Here is a 22667-nt window from a genome sequence, read left to right as displayed (position 1 = left end):
CTTCTGTGTAGAGTCTGAAATGCATTAGTACTGGCTGAGACTGGATAGTTAAGATGACAACTATTACATTGTTTCACTCATTAGTTCTATAAAATTATTAGGTAAAACTTCTACCTTCAAAACTATGGTTTGAAAATTGTTCTTTGAAACTATTGCTTTCATGTTAAGGAATGATTTTTTTATTGGGTAGGAACTGACTTAAGTATCCCTTATGTCCTTTAGTCTTCCACTCACAAGTGATAAGTGAGTGATAAGTGATAAGGTATATTCACAATATTGTTGATGTAATTTAGTGGTTGCTTTCACTATTCAGGAAGGAATAAAGGGAAAATTATGAAAGCAAGCAGAGTGCTATCAGGCATGATTGATTTTCTAGTAATTAAGATTTAGAGATCATAGTCTTTTAAAAACAAGATCTTTACAGATGTTGTAATAAATTTTTAACTTATGCTTCTGGGCACCAAAACTTTTTGCTATTTAAATCAACACTTTAGTGGGCAAGTCAACTCTGCAGTAAGAACAGCAGGCTCTTGGCAAAACTGGGAAGTAAAACAAACACATTTCTGGACCTTTCACCTTTTCTTTTGGGACATTTCTATTCAGATTCTTTTAGATTCTACTTGGCAAGCTCTGCCCTGAGTACCCTCATATTCCCAGACTACTTAAAACTTTCTCATTTTTCAAAGAGGGTAGTGGATTCATGACACATACTCATCTTCAAAATGAATTAAAAGTTCCATTTAAGTAACATAATTTCTTAATCCAGTAAAATATGGAATGACAGCTGGTGCTGAGAATTTCAGGCACTGTTGGGATTTTTCCTGTGTCTTAAATCCCAGTGTGTGAGCCTGCCCAGTCCATCTTGGTCTGTTTCCAAAGCTACTCATACAGAACCTTGCTTATTTGGTTTCCTTTTATACTATGGCAGGTGCTGTTTGTGTACTAAAAAGATCTGGAGTCAACAACATAGAATCAATTTTCTTAAACTGGAATTTTAAAGAGGTGAGGGTCACATTAATATAGATATTAATAGATATTAATTTTATTTCTGTGTGAATATACACTATATACACTTGTGTGTGCATAGAGGGAGTCTGTATAAAATATCTTTCACATTGTGTTTTATTGTCTGCAATCAGATATTATACAGAGATGAGAATATAAACTTTTATTGTACATTGAGAGAATAAAAAGCACATTTATGCAAATTTATTATTGCCTTGAAAAGAGAAAGTTTAGAATTTAATTTTAAAAACTAGAGACTGTTCCTACAGATATATAATTAATATTGTCATCAATAAAAATATTACTGAGCACTTATTATGCACTCCATTCTGTGATTTTAAATAATCATAAAATGTTTCCTGCCATAACTAAGCTTATAATCTAATTGAAGTATCAGATAGCCTTTTATTCTTTAATTCAGCAGATATTTATTGAATGTTTATATATATAATTAAAAATCCTTTCAGAAAAATGGTACAGATAAACCTATTTGCAAAGCAGCAATAGAGACACAGATATAGAGAACAAACATATGGATACCAATGGGGGAAAGAAGAGATGGGACGAATGGGAGATTGGGGTTGATATACATACACTATTATGTATAAAATAGATAACAAGAACCTACTGTATAGCACAGGGAACTCTACTCAGTGCTCTGTGGTGACCTAATGGGAAGGAATTCCAAGAAACGGGATATGTATGTATGTATAGCTGATTCACTCTGCTATACAGCAGAAACTAACACAACACTGTAAAGTACTATATTCCAATAAAAATTCCTAATAAAGAGTCTTAACAGGTAAGGATGGATTGTTCAAAATATTGTTTTTATTTAGACCTTGTTGCAGCTGTGCCTTTTCTCTGACATGGTGTTCAGCTATACTATCTAACAGTTACATATGAACTGCCTAAAGAGTTTTAACCATATTTGAATAAGTCATTTATTACAACAGCCTCTTTCCCACCTACCAAAGAGCCAGCCTTCTGCTGCAGTGTACAGAGCACGGTCTGAAACACGCTGTGTGTCCTTGGGTTCCATAAGCATCAAGACATAGGCAGTTAAAAGACTCCTATTCTTTTGCAAGTTCCTTGTAACAAATTTTATTTGTTAGAAGAATCTTTGAATTTTATCAATAAAAAAACAATAAAAATTTTTAAAAGAAAAAAATATTTTCTCTGAGGAGTTTACAGGCTAAGGAGGAGATAAAACACACACATGGATATTATGAAACAAGCCTGTGAATGGCAAACTACATTAAATAGACTTTCAAATAAAGTATTATGTATTTGGGAGCTCATGTGCATAAAAAGAAAGATGTCAATGTAATGTAATATAGGCTAAATGCCAAATAAGTGAGGTTCATAACACGGAGCTTTAGAGGAAAGAGGAAAGAATAGTCACTTAGATATGGGTAATTGAAGAAAATTCCACTTATGAGGTAAGACTTAAATTCTTCTTAAAAAAGCAAAAATTACTAAGTAGAGCCTGTTGGTAGAACACTCTAGAATAAGGACTTAAAAACATATTGTTTCACTCACTGAAATTTGCCTTTTCATAAATCAGTATTTTTCAAAGATTTTAAAAGTTTTTTGTTGCTATGTGGAAATATAAAATCAAATTATTCAAATAAAATGTGTAAGAATAATGAAATATTATACATTTTCCTATGGGATGCAATTTTATTCATTTTTGTTTTTTTAAATATAAATTTATTTATTTTAATTGGAGGCTGATTACTTTACAATATTGTATTGGTTTTGTCAAATATCAACATGAATCTACCACGGGTGTACACATGTTCCCCATCCTGAATCCCCCTTCCACCTCCCTCCTCATCCCATCCCTCTGGGTAATCCCAGTGCACCAGCCCCAAGCATCCTGTATCATGCATTGAACCTGGACTGGTGATTCATTTCATATATGATATTATACATGTTTCAATGCCATTCTCCCAAATCATCTCACCCTCTCCCTCTCCCACAGAGTCCAAAAGACTGTTCTTTACATCTGTGTCTCTTTTGCTGTCTTGCATACAGGGTTATTATTACCATCTTTCTAAATTACATATAAATGCGTTAGTATACTGTATTGGTGTTTTTTTTTTTCTTTTTTCTTTTATTTATTTTTTAAAAATTTTATTTTATTTAACTTTACAATATTGTATTGGTTTTGCCATATATCAAAATGAATCTGCCACAGGTATACATGTGTTCCCCATACTGAACCCTCCTCCCTCCTCCCTCCCCATACCATCCCTCTGGGTCGTCCCAGTGCACCAGCCCCAAGCATCCAGTATCGTGCATCAAACCTGGACTGTCAACTCGTTTCATATATGATATTATACATATTTCCATGCCATTCTCCCAAATCTTCCCACCCTCTCCCTCTCCCACAGAGTCCAAAAGACTGTTCTATACATCAGTGTCTCTTTTGCTGTCTCGTATACAGGGTTATCATTACCATCTTTCTAAATTCCATATATATGCGTTAGTATACTGTATTGGTGTTTTTCTTTCTGGCTTCCTTCACTCTGTATAATAGGCTCCAGTTTCATCCATCTCATTAGAACTGATTCAAATGTATTCTTTTTAATGGCTGAGTAGTACTCCATTTTGTATATGTACCATAGCTTTCTTATCCATTCATCTGCTGATGGACATCTAGGTTGCTTCCATGTCCCGGGTATTATAAACAGTGCTGTGATGAACATTGGGGTACACGTGTCTCTTTCAATTCTGGTTTCCTCCGTGTGTATGCCCAGCAGTGGGATTGCTGGGTCATAAAGCAGTTCTATTTCCAGTTTTTAAGGAATCTCCACACTGTTCTCCATAGTGGCTGTACTAGTTTGCATTCCCACCAACAGTGTAAGAGGGTTCCCTTTTCTCCACACCCTCTCCAGCATTTATTGCTTGTAGACTTTTGGATAGCAGCCATTCTGACTGGCGTGAAATGGTACCTCATTGTGGTTTTGATTTGCATTTCTCTGATAATGAGTGATGCTGAGCATCTTTTCATGTGTTTGTTAGCCCTCTGTATGTCTTCTTTGGAGAAATGTCTATTTAGTTCTTTGGCCCATTTTTTGATTGGGTCGTTTATTTTTCTGGAATTGAGCTGCAGGAATTGCTTGTATATTTTTGAAATTAGTTGTTTGTCAGTTGCTTCATTTGCTATTATTTTCTCCCATTCTGAAGGCTGTCTTTTCACCTTGCTTAGAGTTGCCTTTGTTGTGCAGAAGCTTTTAATTAGGTCCCATTTGTTTATTTTTGCTTTTATTTCCAATATTCTGGGAGGTGGGTCATAGAGGATCCTGCTGTGATGTATGTCAGAGAGTGTTTTGCCTATGTTCTCCTCTAGGAGTTTTATAGTTTCTGGTCTTACGTTTAGATCTTTAATCCATTTTGAGTTTATTTTTGTGTATGGTGTTATAAAGTGTTCAAGTTTCATTCTTTTACAAGTGGTTGACCAGTTTTCCCAGCATCATTTGTTAAAGAGATTGTCTTTTCTCCATTGTATATTCTTGCCTCCTTTGTCAGAGATAAGGTGTCTATAGGTGCGTGGATTTATCTCTGGGCTTTCTATTTTGTTCCATTGATCTATATTTCTGTCTTTGTGCCAGTACCATACTGTCTTGATGACTGTGGCTTTGTAGTAGAGCCTGAAGGCAGGCAGGTTGATTCCTCCAGTTCCATTCTTCTTTCTCAAGGTTGCTGTGGCTATTTGAGGTTTTTTGTATTTCCATACAAATTGTGAAATTATTTGTTCTAGCTCTGTGAAAAATACCGTTGGTAGCTTGGTAGGGATTGCATTGAGTAGTATACTCATTTTCACTCTATTGATTCTTCCAATCCATGAACATGGTATATTTCTCCATCTATTAGTGTCCTCTTTGATTTCTTTCACCAGTGTTTTATAGTTTTCTATATATAGGTCTTTAGTTTCTTTTGGTAGATATATTCCTAAGTATTTTATTCTTTTCATTGCAATGGTGAATGCAATTGTTTCCTTAATTTCTCTTTCTATTTTCTCATTATTAGTGTATAGGAATGCAAGGGATTTCTGTGTGTTGATTTTATATCCTGAAACTTTACTATATTCATTGATTAGCTCTAATAATTTTCTGGTGGAGTCTTTAGGGTTTTCTATGTAGAGGATCATGTTGTCTGCAAACAGTGAGAGTTTTACTTCTTCTTTTCCTATTTGGATTCCTTTTATTTCTTTTCTGCTCTGATTGCTGTGGCCAAAACTTCCAAAACTATGTTGAATAGTAGTGGTGAAAGTGGGCACCCTTGTCTTGTTCCTGACTTTAGGGGAAATGCTTTCAATTTTTCACCATTGAGGATAATGTTTGCTGTGGGTTTGTCATATATAGCTTTTATTATGTTGAAGTATGTTCCTTCTATTCCTGCTTTCTGGAGAGTTTTTATCTAAATGGATGTTGAATTTTGTCAAAAGCTTTCTCTGCATCTATTGAGGTAATCATATGGCTTTTATTTTTCAGTTTGTCAATGTGATGTATTACATTGATTGATTTGCGGATATTGAAGAACCCTTGCATCCCTGGGATAAAGCCCACTTGGTCATGGTGTATGATCTTTTTAATGTGTTGTTGGATTCTGATTGCTAGAATTTTGTTAAGGATTTTGCATTTATTTCTGCCCTAATTTTTAAGATTTCTTTCCTTCTGCTTAACCCTGTGTTTCTTCATTTCTTCCCTTTCTAGTTGCTTTAGGTGTAGATTTAGGTTATTTATTTGACTTTTTCTTGTTTATTGAGGTAAGCCTGTATTGCTATGAACCTTGCCCTTAGCACTGCTTTTACAGTGTGGGATGCAATTTTAAATGTTGAACATATTTGACCCATTTCATTGAGGGAAAATATTCTTTGTCTGCATTATGGTAGAATTTTCTTTCAGCATGTTGCACCCAAATTATTTAAATACAGGGTAATAAGTACCTTATGAGAGTTAAAACTTAGAGCCAACATATAATACATAGAGATATGAAACACTGATTTAAAGGGACCAAATGACTCCCAAATCTAAGAAAGTTTATTCAACTATTAACATTGGTAAAGAAAGACTATCCAGTCAGAAGGAGGAATAGTCAGCGGCTAAACGTGGACAACAGAAGGTGACTAGGGCAAATTCTGATAGTACCCATAAAGTCCAGTGTAGGGAACTGTGTCCTTGACCTATCGAACACCTTAAATGACTGATGGATATAGATGGGATGTCTTGAAACAATCAAACATTGTTCTTTATAACTTAGTCATCTAGGTTTGATGCTATCCTCACTAAAACAGGACTTCCCTGGTGGCTCAGATGATAAAGAATCTGCCTGCAGGGCATGAGACCCTGGTTTGATCCCTGGGTTGGGAAGATTCCCTGGAGAAGGGAATGGCTACCCACTCCAGTATTCTTACCTGGAGAATTCCATGGACAGAGGAGCCTGGCGGGCTATAGGCCACAGGGTCCCAGAGAGTCAGACATGATTGAGCAATAGTACTTTCATTTGGGTTTCCTTTGTGGCTCAGCTGGTAAAGAATCCGCCAGCAATGTGGGAGATCTGGGTTTGATTCCTGGGTTGGGAAAATCCCCTGGAGAAGGGAAAGGCTACCCACTCCAGTATTCTGGACTAGAGAATTCCATGGACTGTACAGGTCATGGGGTTGCAGAGTCGGACACGACTGAGCAACTTTCACTCACTCACTCACTAAAACACTTTCTAATTACAATTTTTCTTTCTCTGGTGATGTATTGGAGAGAGTTACTCCACAGTCATATGCTTTTAAACTAGTAAATCTTGGTAAACAAACAAAATTGTACTTTGTAGGGTGGAAGTGCCTGTAATATGCTCTTTTGATTACTGTAGCTTTTAGTATAGACTAAAGTCAAAGAATGTGATTCCTCCAGCTCTGTTAATCTTTAATCTGTTAATCTTTCTCAAGATTGTTTTGGCTATTTGGGTCTTTTGTTTTGGCTATTTGGGTCTTTTGTGTTTCCATACAAACTTTTAACATTATTTGTTCTCATTCTGTGAAAAATACCTTTAATATTTTGATAGGGATTGCATTGAATCTGTAGACTGCCTTGGGTATGACCATTTTAATAATATTAATTCTTCTTATCTAAGAATATGGTATATCTTTTCATGTGTTATTTCTTTTTCAATTTCTTTCATCAGTGTCTTTTAGTTTTCCGAGTACAGGTCTTTTACCTCCTTAGGTAGGTTTATTCCTGGTTATCTTATTCTTTTTGATACGATGGTAAATGGAGTTGTTTCCTTAACTTCTCTTTCTGATAGTTCATTGTTAGTGTATTGAAATGCAATAGATTTTGGTATATTAATTTTGTATCCTTCAACTTTACTGAATTAATTGATGAGCTGTAGGGCTTCTTAATAGGCTAATTCTTGCATTCTACAACTATAGCACTAAAGAGAATAAAAATTAAACAGAACAAACATTTTGTGACATTTACTGACACTTACCATACTTGCCTTATTGAATCATCTTTGAAACTGCTCCTCTATTTGCCGTTAGAGTACCAGTTTTGAAACAACTATCCCAGAAAGGAAGATATGGATTTCATTCTTTCACTACTTCCATAGATATTTTCAAGTACATATTAAGTTCAGGAAACTATATTAAGTGCAATATAAAAATGATCAAATATAGATTTTTATCTTAAAGAACTTAATAATTAAGAGAGATTAGATAAGGGCATATATAACTCTAAAAGAAAGCACAAATATTTCAGAGAAGTCAGAAAGGATAAATGAGGATTTGTTAAAGAGCTGTGAGAGAGCTAGGTAAGACTGAAAGTTTGTGGTAAGAGGAATCGTGGAAGATTTGTTGTGTTAAATTTTGATGAATTTATATGTGTGTGTGGAGAAATAGGCTAAATTCAATGTCTAATAAATTTAGACCTATGGAGATGAGGGGAAGAAGGCATGCATTCTAACAATAACAATAATAGTTGTAAAGCATTTATTATGTTCTAGGTAGTCACTGTGTGCATTAAGCATTTTATATTCTTATATCATCTAATCCTCCAGGAGCACTATATAGATAGGTGCTGTTATTTTCTCCACTTTACTAATAGGGAACCTGAGGCCTGTGGAAGTTTTATAACTTGTAAAATGGTCTTCAGTAATAAATAGCAGCACCAGGATCTGAACCAAGATCAAAATGTAATAGCATGAACAAAGCTAGAGACCTCAAGCTCAGAGTGATTATTGGGAACGGTGAGCTATTGAGTTTAGGTGCAGTATCAGACAATTTAGGAGGATCCTGTTAATAACATTGGAAAGATATTTCAGGGTCAGACCATGGAGGTCATCAACTGCTAAACTAGAACATTTGTAGAGAGTTCATGACTAGGTAATGACACAGTAGTTTGAGATAGGTTGCAAATAACAAAGATAAAAAATCTTTGCTGGATTTGGTGACTAGCTGATTATTAATAAATCAACCACATTTATTCTGTGGTTACATTATGCCAGGATTTTGAGGCAAATGGCAAAATTGAGAATAATGAGGGCAGAGGTGGTTACTGTATTTGACAAAGGGAAAGGAACTGGTCATCTTCCCTTGTTTATTATATACTATCCCCCCATACCTTTAGCTTAACAACTTTTAAAATGATCTGTTGATTCTTCTTTTCCCTGAACCAATAGACAATATTATTATTATTATTATTTTTATTGTTTATTGAGTTTATATTGTGTTGGCCAAAAAGTTTATTTGGGTTTTTCTCTACCATCTTACGGAAAAACTTGAATGAACTTTTTTGGCCAACTCAATATATTAGTAGTTTGTACTGACTGCCTTATGTATATTCTCTTACTTAACCTTCAAAACAGCTTTGTGAGATAGATGAAATGATTAAGTATGATTAAGTGTATTTTACAGGTGAAGAAACAGGTGAGGAGTTTAAGCAACTGGCTCATGGTCACTAACTGGTTAATCTAAGATTTAATCAATGTTTGTCTGACTTCAAAGCCACTATAGTATAAAAGTTGTATTATATACCTAATTTTAAAAAAATATATTCTGTTTACCCAGGTCTGGAGGGTCTACACTCTCATCCTCAGATCTTAAACTCAATCATTTATATACTTCCAATTGTTTTATAATCTTATTGTATGTAGTTGTTTATTCTTCTTCATTTTTTGACACTATAACAAACTTGTAACTGTGTCTTTCTTAGAATGGCAATAGCAAATATTTATTCAGTGATTCCTCTGTGCCAGGCACTGCTTTAACTGTTTCATATGTGTTACTTACATTTCATCCTTACAACCCTAGTAGGATTATCATCATTTTACATAAGCAAACTGAGGCAGGGGCTTTCCAGGTGGCGCTAGAGATAAAGAACCTGTCTACCAATGCAGGAAACAAGAGACTGCGAGTTTGATCTCTGGGTTAGGAAGATCCCCTGGAGTCAGGCACTGGCAACCCACTGTAGTATTCTTGCCTGGAGAATTCCATGGACAGAGGAGCATGGAGGGTCCATAGGATCAAACCACACAGAGTCGGACAAGAAGTGACTTAGCATGCAGGCATGTGCAAACTGAGGCAGACAATATATAAATATTCCAAGTTTGTAAAACCATGATTTGAACTTTACAGTTTGCCTCCATAGCTTGTGCTTTTAGCTGTAAGCCTGAATCCTTTTAACAAAGGTTATTTAGAGGTATTTTTTGAGTCATTTATTTGCAGTAAATAAAATTTATTTTTAATGTGACCCAAGTCCTATATTAAAATCAAAAAGGACAAACTTGTTTCCAATTTTTCATAATCTTCCTTTTAAATACAATTTTCACTTCAGTTCAGTTCAGTTCAGTCGCTCAGTTGTGTATGACTCTTTGCGACCCCATGAATCACAGCACGCCAGGCCTCCCTGTCCATCACCAACTCCTGGAGTGCACTCAGACTCATGTCCATCGAGTCAGTGATGCCATCCAGCCATCTCATCCTCTGTCATCCCCTTCTCCTCCTGCCCCCAATCTCTGCCAGCATCAGAGTTTTTTCCAATGAGTCAACTCTTCGCATGAGGTGGCCAAAGTACTGGAGTTTCAGCTTTAGCATCATTCCTTCCAAAGAAATCCCAGGGCTGATCTCCTTCAGAATGGACTGGTTGGATCTCCTTGCAGCCCAAGGGACTCTCAAGAGTCTTCTCCAACACCACAGTTCAAAAGCATCAATTCTTCGGCACTCAGCTTTCTTCACAGTCCAACTCTCACATCCATACATGACCACTGGAAACCATAGCCTTGACTAGATGGACCTTTGTTGGCAAAGTAATGTCTCTGCTTTTGAATATGCTATCAAGGTTGGTCATAACTTTCCTTCCAAGGAGTAAGCATCTTTTAATTTCATGGCTGCAATCACCATCTGCAGTGATTTTGGAGCTCCCAAAAATAAAGTCTGACACTGTTTCCACTGTTTCCCCATCTATTTCCCATGAAGTGATGGGACCAGATGCCATGATCTTTGTTTTTTGAATGTTGAACTTTAAGCCATCTTTTTCACTCTCCTCTTTCACTTTCATCAAGAGGCTTTTTACTTCCTCTTTACTTTCTGCCATAAGGGTGGTATCATCTGCATATCTGAGGTTATTGATATTTCTCCTGGCAATCTTGATTCCAGCTTGTGCTTCTTCCAGCCCAGCGTTTCTCATGATGTACTCTGCATATAAGTTAAATAAGCAGGGTGACAATATACAGCCTTGACATACTCCTTTTCTATTTGGAACCAGTCTGTTGTTCCATGTCCAGTACTAACTGTTGCTTCCTGACCTGCATACAAATTTCTCAAGAGGCAGGTCAGGTGGTCTAGTATTCCCATCTCTTTCAGAATTTTCCACAGTTTATTGTGATCCACACAGTCAAAGGCTTTGGCATAGTCAATAAAACAGAAATAGATGTTTTTCTGGAAGTTTCCTACTTTTTCTATGATCCAGCGGACGTTGGGAATTTGATCTCTGGTTCCTCTGCCTTTTCTAAAACCAGCTTGAACAACTGGAAGTTCATGGTTCATGTATTGCTGAAGTCTGGCTTGGAGAATTTTGAGCATTACTTTACTAGCTTGTGAGATGAGTGCAATTGTGCGGTAGTTTGAGCATTCTTTGACATTGCCTTTCTTTGGGATTGGAATGAAAAATGACCTTTACCAGTCCTCTGGCCAAGGCTGAGTTTTCCAAATTTGCTGGCATATTGAGTGCAGCAGTTTCACAGCATTATCTTCTAGGATTTGAAATAGCTCAACTGGAATTTCATCACCTCCACTAGCTTTGTTCGTAGTGATGCTTTCTAAGGCCCACGTGACTTCACATTCCAGGATGTCTGGCTCTAGGTCAGTGATCACACCATCGTGATTATCTGGGTCGTGAAGATCTTTTTTGTACAGTTCTTCTGTGTATTCTTGCCATCTCTTCTTAATATCTTCTGCTTCTGTTAGGTCCATACCATTTCTGTCCTTTATTGAACCCATCTTCGCATGAAATGTTCCCCTGGTATCTCTAATTTTCTTGAAGAAATCTCTAGTCTTTCCCATTCTGTTGTTTTCCTCTACTTCTTTGCATTGATCGCTGAGGAAGGCTTTCTTATCTCTCCTGGCTATTCTTTGGAGCTCTGCATTCAGATGCTTATATTGTTCCTTTTCTCCTTTGCTTTTCACTTCTCTTCTTTTCACAGCTATTTGTAAGGCCTCCCCAGACAGCCATTTTGCTTTTTTGCATTTCTTTTCTATGGGAATGGTCTTGATCCCTGTCTCCTGTACAATGTCATGAACCTCATTCCATAGTTCATCAGGCACTCTATCTATCAGATCTAGGCCCTTAAATCTATTTCTCACTTCCACTCATATAATCATAAGGGATTTGATTTAGGTCATACCTGAATTGTCTAGTGGTTTTCCCTACTTTCTTCAATTTCAGTCTGATTTTGGTAATAAGGAGTTCATGATCTGAGCCACAGTCAGCTCCTGGTCTTGTTTTTGTTGACTGTATAGAGCTTCTCCATCTTTGGCTGCAAAGAATATAATCAATCTGATTTCAGTGTTGACCATCTGGTGATGTCCATGTGTAGAGTCTTCTCTTGTGTTGTTGGAAGAGGGTGTTAGCTATGACCAGTGCATTTTATTGGCAAAATTCTTATTAGTCTTTGCCTTGCTTCATTCCGTATTCCAAGGCCAAATTTGCCTGTTAGTCCAGGTGTTTCTTGACTTCCTACTTTTGCATACCAGTCTTCTATAATGAAAAGGAAATCTTTTTTGGGTGTTAGTTCTAAAAGGTCTTGTAGGTCTTCATAGAACCGTTCAACTTCAACTTCTTCAGCATTACTGGTTCTGGCATAGACTTGGATTACTGTGATATTGAATGGTTTGCCTTGGAAATGAACAGAGAGCATTCTGTCATTTTTGAGATTGCATCCAAGTACTGCATTTCAGACTCTTTTGTTGACCATACTCCATTTCTTCTGAGGGATTCCTGCCCACAGTAGTAGATATAATGGTCATCTGAGTTAAATTTACCAATTCCAGTCCATTTTAATTCGCTGATTCTTAGAATGTCGACATTCACTCTTGCCATCTCTTGTTTGACCACTCCCAATTTGCCTTGATTGGTGGACCTGACTTTCCAGGTTCCTATGCAATATTGCTCTTTACAGCATTGGACCTTGCTTCTATCACCAGTCACATCCACAACTGGGTATTGTTTTTGCTTTGGCTCCATCCCTTCATTCTTTCTGGAGTTATTTCTCCACTGATCTTCAGTAGCATATTGGGCACCTACTGACCCAGGGAGTTCCTCTTTCAGTATCCTATCATTTTGCCTTTTCATACTGTTCATGGGATTCTCAAGGCAAGAATACTGAAGTGGTTTGCCATTCCCTTCTCCAGTGGACCACAGTCTGTCAGATCTCTCCACCATGACCCGCCCGTCTTGGGTGGCCCCAGGGGCATGGCTTAGTTTCATTGAGTTAGACAAGGCTGTGGTCCTAGTGTGATTAGATTGACTAGTTTTCTTTGAGTATGGTTTCAGTGTGTCTGCCCTCTGATGCCCTCTTGCAATACCTACCGTCTTACTTGGGTTTCTCTTACCTTGGATGTGGGGTATCTCTTCACGGCTGCTCCAGCAAAGCGCAGCTGCTGCTCCTTACCTTGGACAAGGGGTATCTCCTCACCACTGCCCCTCCTGACCTTGAATGTAGAACAGCTCCTCTAGGCCCTCCTGCGCCCACGCAGCCACCACTCCTTGGATGTGGGGTTTTACCTCTGGCTGCTGCCCCTGGCCTCGGGCGGTGGGTAGCTCCTCTCAGCTGCCACCCCTGACCTCGGAGGCGGGGTTGCTCCTCCCTGCCGCTGCCCCTGACCTTGGACGTGGGGTCAGTCCTCTTGGCCGCCGCCCCTCGGGCATGGGGTCCTCCCGGCTTCTGCCCCTGACCTTGGACGTGGGGAAGCTCCTCTCCGCCATGCTAAGTGCGCCGGTCGCAGCTGCTCGGGCAAATTGTAGTATTGCCCAAATTGTATTTTAATGATAGCTAAATCTATCAGAAAGACCATAATATCTTAATATCTTCTGCTTCTGTTAGGTCCATACCGTTTCTATTCTTTATTATGCCCATCTTTACATGACATGTTCCCTTGATATCTCTAATTTTCTTGAAGAGATCTCTAGTCTTTCCCGTTCAGTTGTTTTCCTCTATTTCTTTGCATTGATTTGAGATTGTACTACATAAATATATTGGGATTTTGTTTTTCATTCAATATTCTATTACAGTACACATTTTCATTGTCATTAACATCTTTGTTGGTTACTAATGCATTCCATTTTGTTGTCTCATAATTTAGTTAACCTTTCTCATATTATTTCTGTTTTTTCTCTTCTAAGAATGTAGCACCAAACATCTTTGTGCAGAAACCTTCATCTGCCTATTTCTTTTGTACAGATTCTCCAAATGAAATACTAGAAAGGACTCAATGTTTTTAAGAATTGTAACATATTTTGCCAAATTACTTTGGAAAGTGAACTAATTTATACTTTAAAAAGCAAATAAATAAAAAGCAGTATTACATAAAACAAAATAGATTACTTAGGTTTTCAGAGGTATTCTCTGGAATAAACATTTTTGGGGGGGAAGAGGGTCAGCTTCGAGCAACAGGAGCAGCCCCAGCATGCCACCCAGCCATAACCGTGGGTGGCTCCGGAGTCTCATATATTTGTTTCATGCTAAAGATTTTATTGTAGAGGATGCTATCCTCCCATTAGTAGTCCTCACCCCCCGTGGCTTGTGGGGTCAGTAGGCTGGCTATATCTGAAGTGAGTTTTTTTTAATTATATAAGTTTCTTGGGTATAACATTATAATTTGGCATCTGTGAACAAAGTGATCACCACCACAAATACAGTTACCATCCATCACCATGCACCTCCTTCATCTATTTTGGCCACGCTCCAACCCCTTTCCCCCAGTAACCACTGATCTGTTCTCTGTTTCTCTGAGTTTGTTTTTTATTTTATTTTGTCTGTTTTGTCCTTTTAGATTTCACATATGAGTGAAATCCTACAATGTTTGTCTTTCTCTGTCTTACTTCACTTAGCATAATAACCCCTAGGTCTATCCATGTTGTCACAGATGATAGGATTTGATCCTTTTTATGGTTGAGTAGTATTCCATTGCAGAGAAGGCGATGGCACCCCACTCCAGTACTCTTGCCTGGAAAATCCCATGGATGGAGAAGCCTGGTAGGCTGCAGTCCAGGGGGTCATGAAGAGTCGAACACGACTGAGCAGCTTCACTTTCACTTTTCACTTTCATGCATTGGAGAAGGAAATGGCAACCCACTCCAGTGTTCTTGCCTGGAGAATCTCAGGGATGGGGGAGCCTGGTGGGCTGCCATCTCTGGGGTCGCACAGAGTCAGATACGACTGAAGCGACTTCGCAGCAGCAGTATTCCATTGTGTATATGTACCACATCTTCATTAACAATTCACCCATTGACGGACACTTATGTTGCTTCAAGATCTTGGCTATTGTAAATAATGCTGCAATGAATGCAGGAGTTTTGAATTAGTATTTTCATGTTTTTCACTTAAATACTCAGAAGTGGAATAGCTGGGTCATGTAGTAGTTCTATTCTTGATTTTTTTTTTTTTTTTAGGAATCTCCATACTTTTTCCATTCTGACTATACCAATTTGCAGTCCCACTAACAGTTTAGGATTTCCATTTCTTTACATTCTTCCTAACATTTTTCACATCTTGTCTTTTTGATGATAGCCATTCTAACACATGCGAGGTAATAGCTCATTGTGGTTTTAGTTTGTATTTTCCTAATAATGACATGATATTGGACATCCTTTCATGTGCTTGTTGGCCAGCTGTATGTCTTCTTTGGAAAAAATGTCTGCTCAGCTACTGGGTCCATTTTCAAATCAGGTTGTTTGTTGTTGTTGAGTTGTATGAGTTGTTTATATATTTTGGGGTACTAGCTTCTTATCAGATATATGATTTGCAAATATCTTCTCCCATTCAGTATGTTGCTTTTCATTGTGATGATGGTTTCCTTCATTGTGCAGAAGATTTTTAGTCTGATGTAGTCGCATTTGTTTGGGGCTTCCCATGTGGCACTAGTGGTAAAGAACCCATCTGCCAATGCTGGTAGATGCCAGATAATGGTTCGATCCCTGGATCAGGAAGGTCCCCTGGAGGACGGCATGGCAAGCCACTCCAGCGTTCTTCCCTGGAGAATCCCATGGATGGAGAAGCCTGCCATAAGGCAGGTTATGATCCATAGCGTCCCAAAGAGTCGGACACAATTGAAGTAACTTAGCATGCCCAGTCGCAGTTGTTTATGTTTGCTTTTAATCCCTTGCGTTTGGAGTCAAATCCTCAAAACCATTGCTAAGACTTATGTGCATTAGGTTACAGCTTGTGTTTTCCTCAAGGAATTTTATGGTTTTAGTTCTTACATTCAAATCTTTAATTCATTTTGAGTTAATTTTTGTTTATGCTGTCAGATAGTGACCTAGCTTCATTCTTTTGAACTGAACTGAACTGATCCAGTTTTTCCAATACCATTTATTAAAGAGTCTATTGTTTCTCTATTGTATGTTCTTTGCTTCTTTATCATAAATTCATTGTACAAACACATGTGAGATTTCTATTCTGTTCCATTAATCTGTGTTTCTTTTTTTGTGCCACTACTCATAGTGTTTTGAACACCATAAGCTTCGTAGTATAGTTTGAAATCAGGGGGCATGATACCTCCAACTTTTTTCTTTCTCAAGGTTGTTTTAGCTGTTTGAGATATTTTGTGGTTCCATACATACTTTATTTTTTTTAATTATTATTTTAAATATTAATTTATTTATTTGGCCATGCCATGCAGCATGCAGGATCTTAATTCCCTGACCAGGAGTAGAACCCATGACTCCTGGAATGGAAGCACAGTCTTAACCACTGGACCACCAAGGAAGTCCCTTCACACACATCTTAGAATTATTTTTCTAGTTTTGTGAAACAGACCATTGGATTTTTGATAGGAATTGCATTGAACCTGTAGATTTCTTTGGGTAGTGTGGGGTAGTATGGACCTTTAAACAATATTAATTCCTGCATTTCATAAACACTGGATATATTTCTATTTATTTGTATATGCATCAGTTTTTTTCATCAGTCTTATAGTTATTGGTGTACAGCTCTTTCACCTTCTTGAAATATTCCTGGATATTTTATTTTTTTGATGCTAATGGTGATGCAGATATAGAGAAAAGACTTGTGGACACAGTGGGGAAAGGAGAGAGTGGGATGAGTTGAGAGAGTAGCACTGAAACATATACATCTCCGTATGTAAAACAGATAGCCAGTGGAAATTTGCTGTAGGACACAGGGAGCTCAAACCTGGTACTGTGTGGCACCCAAGAGGGGTGGTTGATTCATGGTGATGCATCGCAGAAACCAGCACAATTTTGTAAAGCAATTATCCTCCAGTTAAAAAGAAAATTGAAAAAGGAGAATGTTACATCAACTTGTCTTTCTAATAGTTCACTATGAATGAATAGAAATGCCAAAGGTTTCTGTATCTTGATGTATCTTCTGGCTTTACTGAATTTATTTATTATTTCTAACAGATTTTGGAGGGTTCCATCTTTAGGGTTTTCTATATATAATACCATGTCAGCTGCAAATAGAGACTGTTTTACTTCTTTCTTTCCAATTTGGTTGCCCACTACTTCTTTTTCTTGCTGAATTGCTGTGGCTAGGAATTCCAATTCTTTGTTGAAGAGAAGTGGCAAGAGTGAGCATCCATATTTTTCCTGATCTTAGAGGAAAAGATTTCAAATTTTCACCATTGAGAATAACATTAACTGCTGGTTTGCCATATATGTTTTTTTTATTATGTTGAGGTACATTCCCTCTATGGTTTGTTCTCTGTATCTGTGAGTCTGCTTCTTTATTGTTAAAATTTGTATGGAAACACAAAAGACCCTGCATAGCCAAAACAATTTTGAGAAAAAAAGAACACAGCTGGAGGAATCATGATCCCTGACTTCAGACTACTACAAAGCTATAATAATCAAAACAATATGGTTCTGGCATAAACCAGATATATAGAGCAATGAAACAGGATAGAGCCTAGAAACAAACCCATGTACTTACGGTCATTTAATCTACAACAAAGGAGGCAATAGTATACAATGGAGAAGAGACAGTCTCTTCAATAAATGTTGCTAGGAAAGCTGATCAGATACATGTAAAAGAAGGAAATTAGAACATTCTCTAACACCATATATAAAAGTAAACATAAAATGGATTAAAGACCAAAATCTAAGACTGGATATTAAAAAACTCCTGGAGGAAAACATAGGCAGAACACAGCATAAGTCACAGCAATAATTTTTGGATCCACCTCCTAAAGTAAAGGAAATAAAAGCAAAACTAAACAACTGGGGCCTAAATAAAAGCTTTTCACAGCATTTATTTAGGAAACCGTGAAAAAGATGAAAATACAACCTGCTGCTGATGAATGGATAAAGAAGATGTAGTATATACACACAATGGAATACTACTCAGCCATGTAAAAAATAATTAAAATTTGCCATTTGTGGCAGCATGGATGGACTTGGAGGGCATTATGTTAAGTGAAATAAGTCAGACAAAGAAAAACAAATACTGTATGACATCACTTATATGTAGAATCTAAAAAATACAACAAAGTAGTGACTATAATAAAAAAAGAAGCCTGATCATCAGTGCTGTGACAAAGTATATGAAAGAAAAGTACAACTTTCAGTTTATTTTTTGCTTATGCATTTATAATAATTTTGCTCAAATTTAAGCACATTTTAAGAGGTCACAGAATGAATGTCAGATGAGCTTTCCTTCTCAACACTTTCTGGCTATTTTATAAAAACTAAACACATACATGTGAAATTAATGACAATACAGTGGAGCATGTGATGAAAATATATGAACTGTCAAGACGAAATCTATAATAATTTAGGAAGTTATGAATAAACCTTGACACTTCTCTCTACCTCATTTCTCACATTTAGTCTCCCATCACATTCTTTCTAACTAAAAAGTATATCTGGAATCTATCAATTTCTCTCCATCCCTACTGCCACCACTTTGGTTCAGGCCATCATTATCCCCTGCCCCAAATTATATATCTTGTCTTTTCCAGTTTTATTTTACTCAATTGATTCTCTCTCATAGCCAGAATAATATTAAACTACAAAAATGATTCTGTTTAAGGATTCCCATTCCCCTGAAGTTTAAGTCCATTCTCTTCAAATGGTTTCTGAAGAGTCCTGTGATTAGACCTTGGTTTACCTTTCAGCCTCATCTCTTCTCTCTGTCCTACTAATGCTTCATGGTCTCATCATGCTGTATTCAGCACCCCTCAGATATCATTTACTCAAGATCTTCTCAGTTTTAACAGTAATTCCTTAGGAAGATCTTTTCTGGTCCTTAGGTTAGGGATCTGTCCTATTAATCAGTCTCATATCCCTTGATCTTCTGTCATGGCAAAGCATACTTGTTTAATTATCTGCTTTTGTGATGGCATATCTACATTGTCATGAATTCTGTAGCACAGCATCTGACACAAAGAAGATGTTTAATATTTTCCACATGAAGAAATAAATATAGGAAGGGAGATAGATGTTAAGAGAGTAAATACTGCATGCATAAATCATAATACATATGAGTTTCCATTCAGGTATGTCATTGTGTACATACAGCCAAAACTACAAAACATTTTGTCTGAACCTGTGCAGTTAGAGGCAGTAATTTCTTTAAGGGCATAATGTGGATCAGACTATTAAACAAGACTAATTTCTTTCTACAAATAAAAATTAGATCTATTTAAGGTATAATCATTTCCCTTAGATTTATTGAGATATAATTGACATATAACATTGTATAAGTTTAATTTGATATACTTACACATTGCAAAAATTACCACCATATGTAACTTTCAAGTATATAATACAATATGATTAACTGTAATCACTATCCTGTGCATTAGATCCCTAGAACTTATTCATCTTGTAGCTGGAAGTCTGCACTTTTGACCAACATCTCCCCTGTGCCTCTACCCATCAGCCTTTTAAAGAAGCCCAATTTTTAAGACTCATTAGTCTCCATGATAATACAAATTATGCTCAAATGCTCGTCAGATGTTGTGAATGGGAGAAGGGAAGTTATACTGGTTTGTAATTGCTGCTGCTGCTGCTGCTAAGTCGCTTCAGTCATGTCCGACTCTGTGCGACCCCATAGACAGCAGCCCACCAGGCGCCCCCGTCCCTGGGATTCTCCAGGCAAGAACACTGGAGTGGGTTGCCATTTCCTTCTCCAATGCATGAAAGTGAAAAGTGAAAGTGAAGTCGCTCAGTCGTGTCCGACTTTTAGCGACCCCATGGACTGTAGCCCACCAGGCTCCTCCATCCATGGGATTTTCCAGGCGAGTACTGGAGTGGGGTGCCATTGCCTTCTCCGGGTTTGTAATTAGTTTACACTTAAAAAACATTTTCTGTATAGTACTTTTAGCTATCATTAAATTTCATTTAGTTTATATCACAGGTATACACATAAAGCATTCAGAGCTATATAAAGAAAGTGTTCATTAATTCAGGCTATATATAATGTGAGGACTCTTTTAGGGTAATATGTTATATTTGGTGTCCTAATTTTACATTCAATTAAATATAATTTTAGTCTTTGTTTTATTTCTAAAACATGATCTTTTATAATATGGTAAAGAGAAAGTATTTCCATTTATAATCTTGGAGGATATCAGTTTTCTATCATCAGAGTATTTTATTAATCTTAAAATTCCTTAATTCTACTCTGTTGTGGTAAAAGAGAGCATTATAAGAATCTCAATGAACACAAATAATATGCAATGAAAAATGACTAAAAATGCCAATAACATAGGTTTAATTTCCTAGATTTAGATTTAACCATGCAGTTTTGGAATTTCATAATAGCATTTTGTGTTTTGCATATTAAGTTCTATAGGAGATTTTGTACCTTTTATTAATAGTATAAAAATTATTTTGATTTGAAGTGTGTTGGTCTGAAAGATATGAAATAAAAATAGTTCCTGAGAATTAAAAAGTGAATATGCACTTACTTATTTATCTATCTGCTATTATACACAATTATCAAAGATTTCCAGGAGAAAAATTCATCATTTTTAGGAACTTCTAATTTTGATGGGTTGGATAAGTGATGATGCACATGGTTTGGAAGAAAGAGTCCTTTAAGAGAGAGTACAATGTTGCTTCTTAAATCATTAAAGCTTAGTCATAGGTGGAGAAAATTGCCCAATAATTAAGAACTAACGCTTTAACATGGCAACAGATGCATTGGACAGTTAATTAAATAGAACATTGCTTATTTGTAAAGAAATGACAAAAAATTCAAACTTTCCTGGGCACGTGAAATCTTTATAGTATCAGAAGTGGGAAACCTGAAAGACGTGACTCATTCTCTGTTTGGATGATGCAGAATTGCTCTAAGCAGTAAGCTTACTGTTTTCAGACAGCATTAGCAGCTTCAGCACATACAACTGTGTCATCCTCTCTTAATACGCAGTGTTTATAACTGCAAAGGGGAGATGATAAACAGCATATGAGATCTGATATTTTCATGATGACTTAAACAGATACTGATGGACAGATCTGCTGTTTGATGTTTTCTTCACTAGCCCTGAAGATGCTGAGACATAGAGGTGGCTGTGATTATCTTTTGTAAGACAGGAAATGCAATCTTTAGGGATCTCTGGAAATAGAAAGGTCATGCAGTCTGGAACCTGTGAGTCTTTTCAATCTCTAAGTCATCAGGTATGACCTCATGAATTATGATGATGCTGTTAGATTGTAGAGTTACTGCTTTTTCTAGCTCATTTAGAATATATTAATCAATGTAATTGTTTATTATTAGATTCTCTTTAGGATATTTGAACAAGTAATATTTATAGTAATAGATGCCAGATAAACAATATGAGTTTTAGAAATGTGTGTGTGTTTTAAGTTTGTGTTTACTTTAGCTTTTTATGGGGAAGTGGGAAGTAAAGAAAGAGATCCTTTGTATGTGATTAAGGGCAAGGTTTTGGGCTCTACAGATTTTTCCAGATTAAACCTGAATACAGTCAAATTGCAGCTTTTATTTTGAATGATAAAAATAGCATAAATCTTTCATATTGATAAGTATACACCATAGCTAGCTGCTTATATATAGTGACATATTAAATTTTTTTATCTGGGATTTCTTAAGCATAGAAATAGATGTTACTGCCACTGTACTGTGCAACCACACACAGCAACCCAACTGTGATGAGTAGAATTATGTTTATTAGCATCTGAGCTATTTTCTTGAAATTATCTTTCAGTATCTAAATTGTTTTAAAAGGCATTGCTTTTAATTATATTTCAGATCTATTGACGTAATGATGCTTTGGTTCCTTAATGTAGAGATCTGCTAAGGCACTGCTTATAGATTAAAGCAGATAATGAATCTGTTTTTTTTTCTTTGTTTTTTTACAAAGAAATCCGGTGACGTATAAGCTTGTTTAAGATTTTTGATCCAGAGATATTCTACTTTTGCTTACTTTCATTTTCAAAATGAAAGACTTAATTATATTAAACATGTTAACTACAAAGAATAGAAAATCATCACATCAAAGAATTTGGATTTATATATTCATTTTATTCTGAAACTCTGCTATTTATTTTAAACCATTTTCACCTATCATGTTATAATGCATTTAACTTTGTTTTTTTATAGCATATCCTCAGGGTTACATGCTTGGATAAGAAGCCTTGCCTCTGTTTGACATTCAAGTTTTGAAGGAATTTTTTTTTTTTATTACACATATTTCTGCCTCAGTATTAGGGGACCTGGCAGATACTTGCCAAGGCATCCCATATTAAATGAACAAAAACAGAGAAAATGTTGCAGCATTTCTCAGAAGATAGTTTTGTATTCATGATTCCATAGCTTGATTAGGGTTTAATACCCCATCAAGGTAAAATGTTGTGTTAAATATGAATATACTTATCAAAGACTAAAATGGAAATCTGAAACAGTGATTTGATTCAGTTAAGGGGTCAGTTTCTCCTTTTTAATTAAAAGCACACTAAAAA

General features: G+C 36.5%; 1 protein-coding gene across 11 annotated transcripts in view; it reads left to right on the top strand.

Moving 5' to 3' along the window:
• Positions 1 to 22667, top strand: part of SLC4A10 (solute carrier family 4 member 10) — a 343332-nt gene that overhangs the window by 72556 nt on the left and 248109 nt on the right. For 3 of the 11 annotated variants that reach the window (XM_027559348.1, XM_027559382.1, XM_027559364.1), the window contains exon 1: positions 21057 to 21365. The exons of 4 other annotated variants lie outside the window; for them this stretch is intronic. In XM_027559348.1, coding sequence (XP_027415149.1) covers positions 21285 to 21365 — 81 coding nt within the window. In that variant the 5' untranslated portion in view covers positions 21057 to 21284. Of the gene's footprint in view, positions 1 to 21055; positions 21366 to 22667 lie in introns of those variants that run through there. 4 more of the 11 variants (XM_027559393.1, XM_027559328.1, XM_027559338.1 and 1 more) reach the window with 3 other exon arrangements.

This window comes from Bos indicus x Bos taurus, chromosome 2 (assembly GCF_003369695.1).
Source record: "Bos indicus x Bos taurus breed Angus x Brahman F1 hybrid chromosome 2, Bos_hybrid_MaternalHap_v2.0, whole genome shotgun sequence".
NCBI lineage: Eukaryota > Metazoa > Chordata > Mammalia > Artiodactyla > Bovidae > Bos > Bos indicus x Bos taurus.
This window is presented reverse-complemented; position numbering and strand designations above follow the sequence as displayed.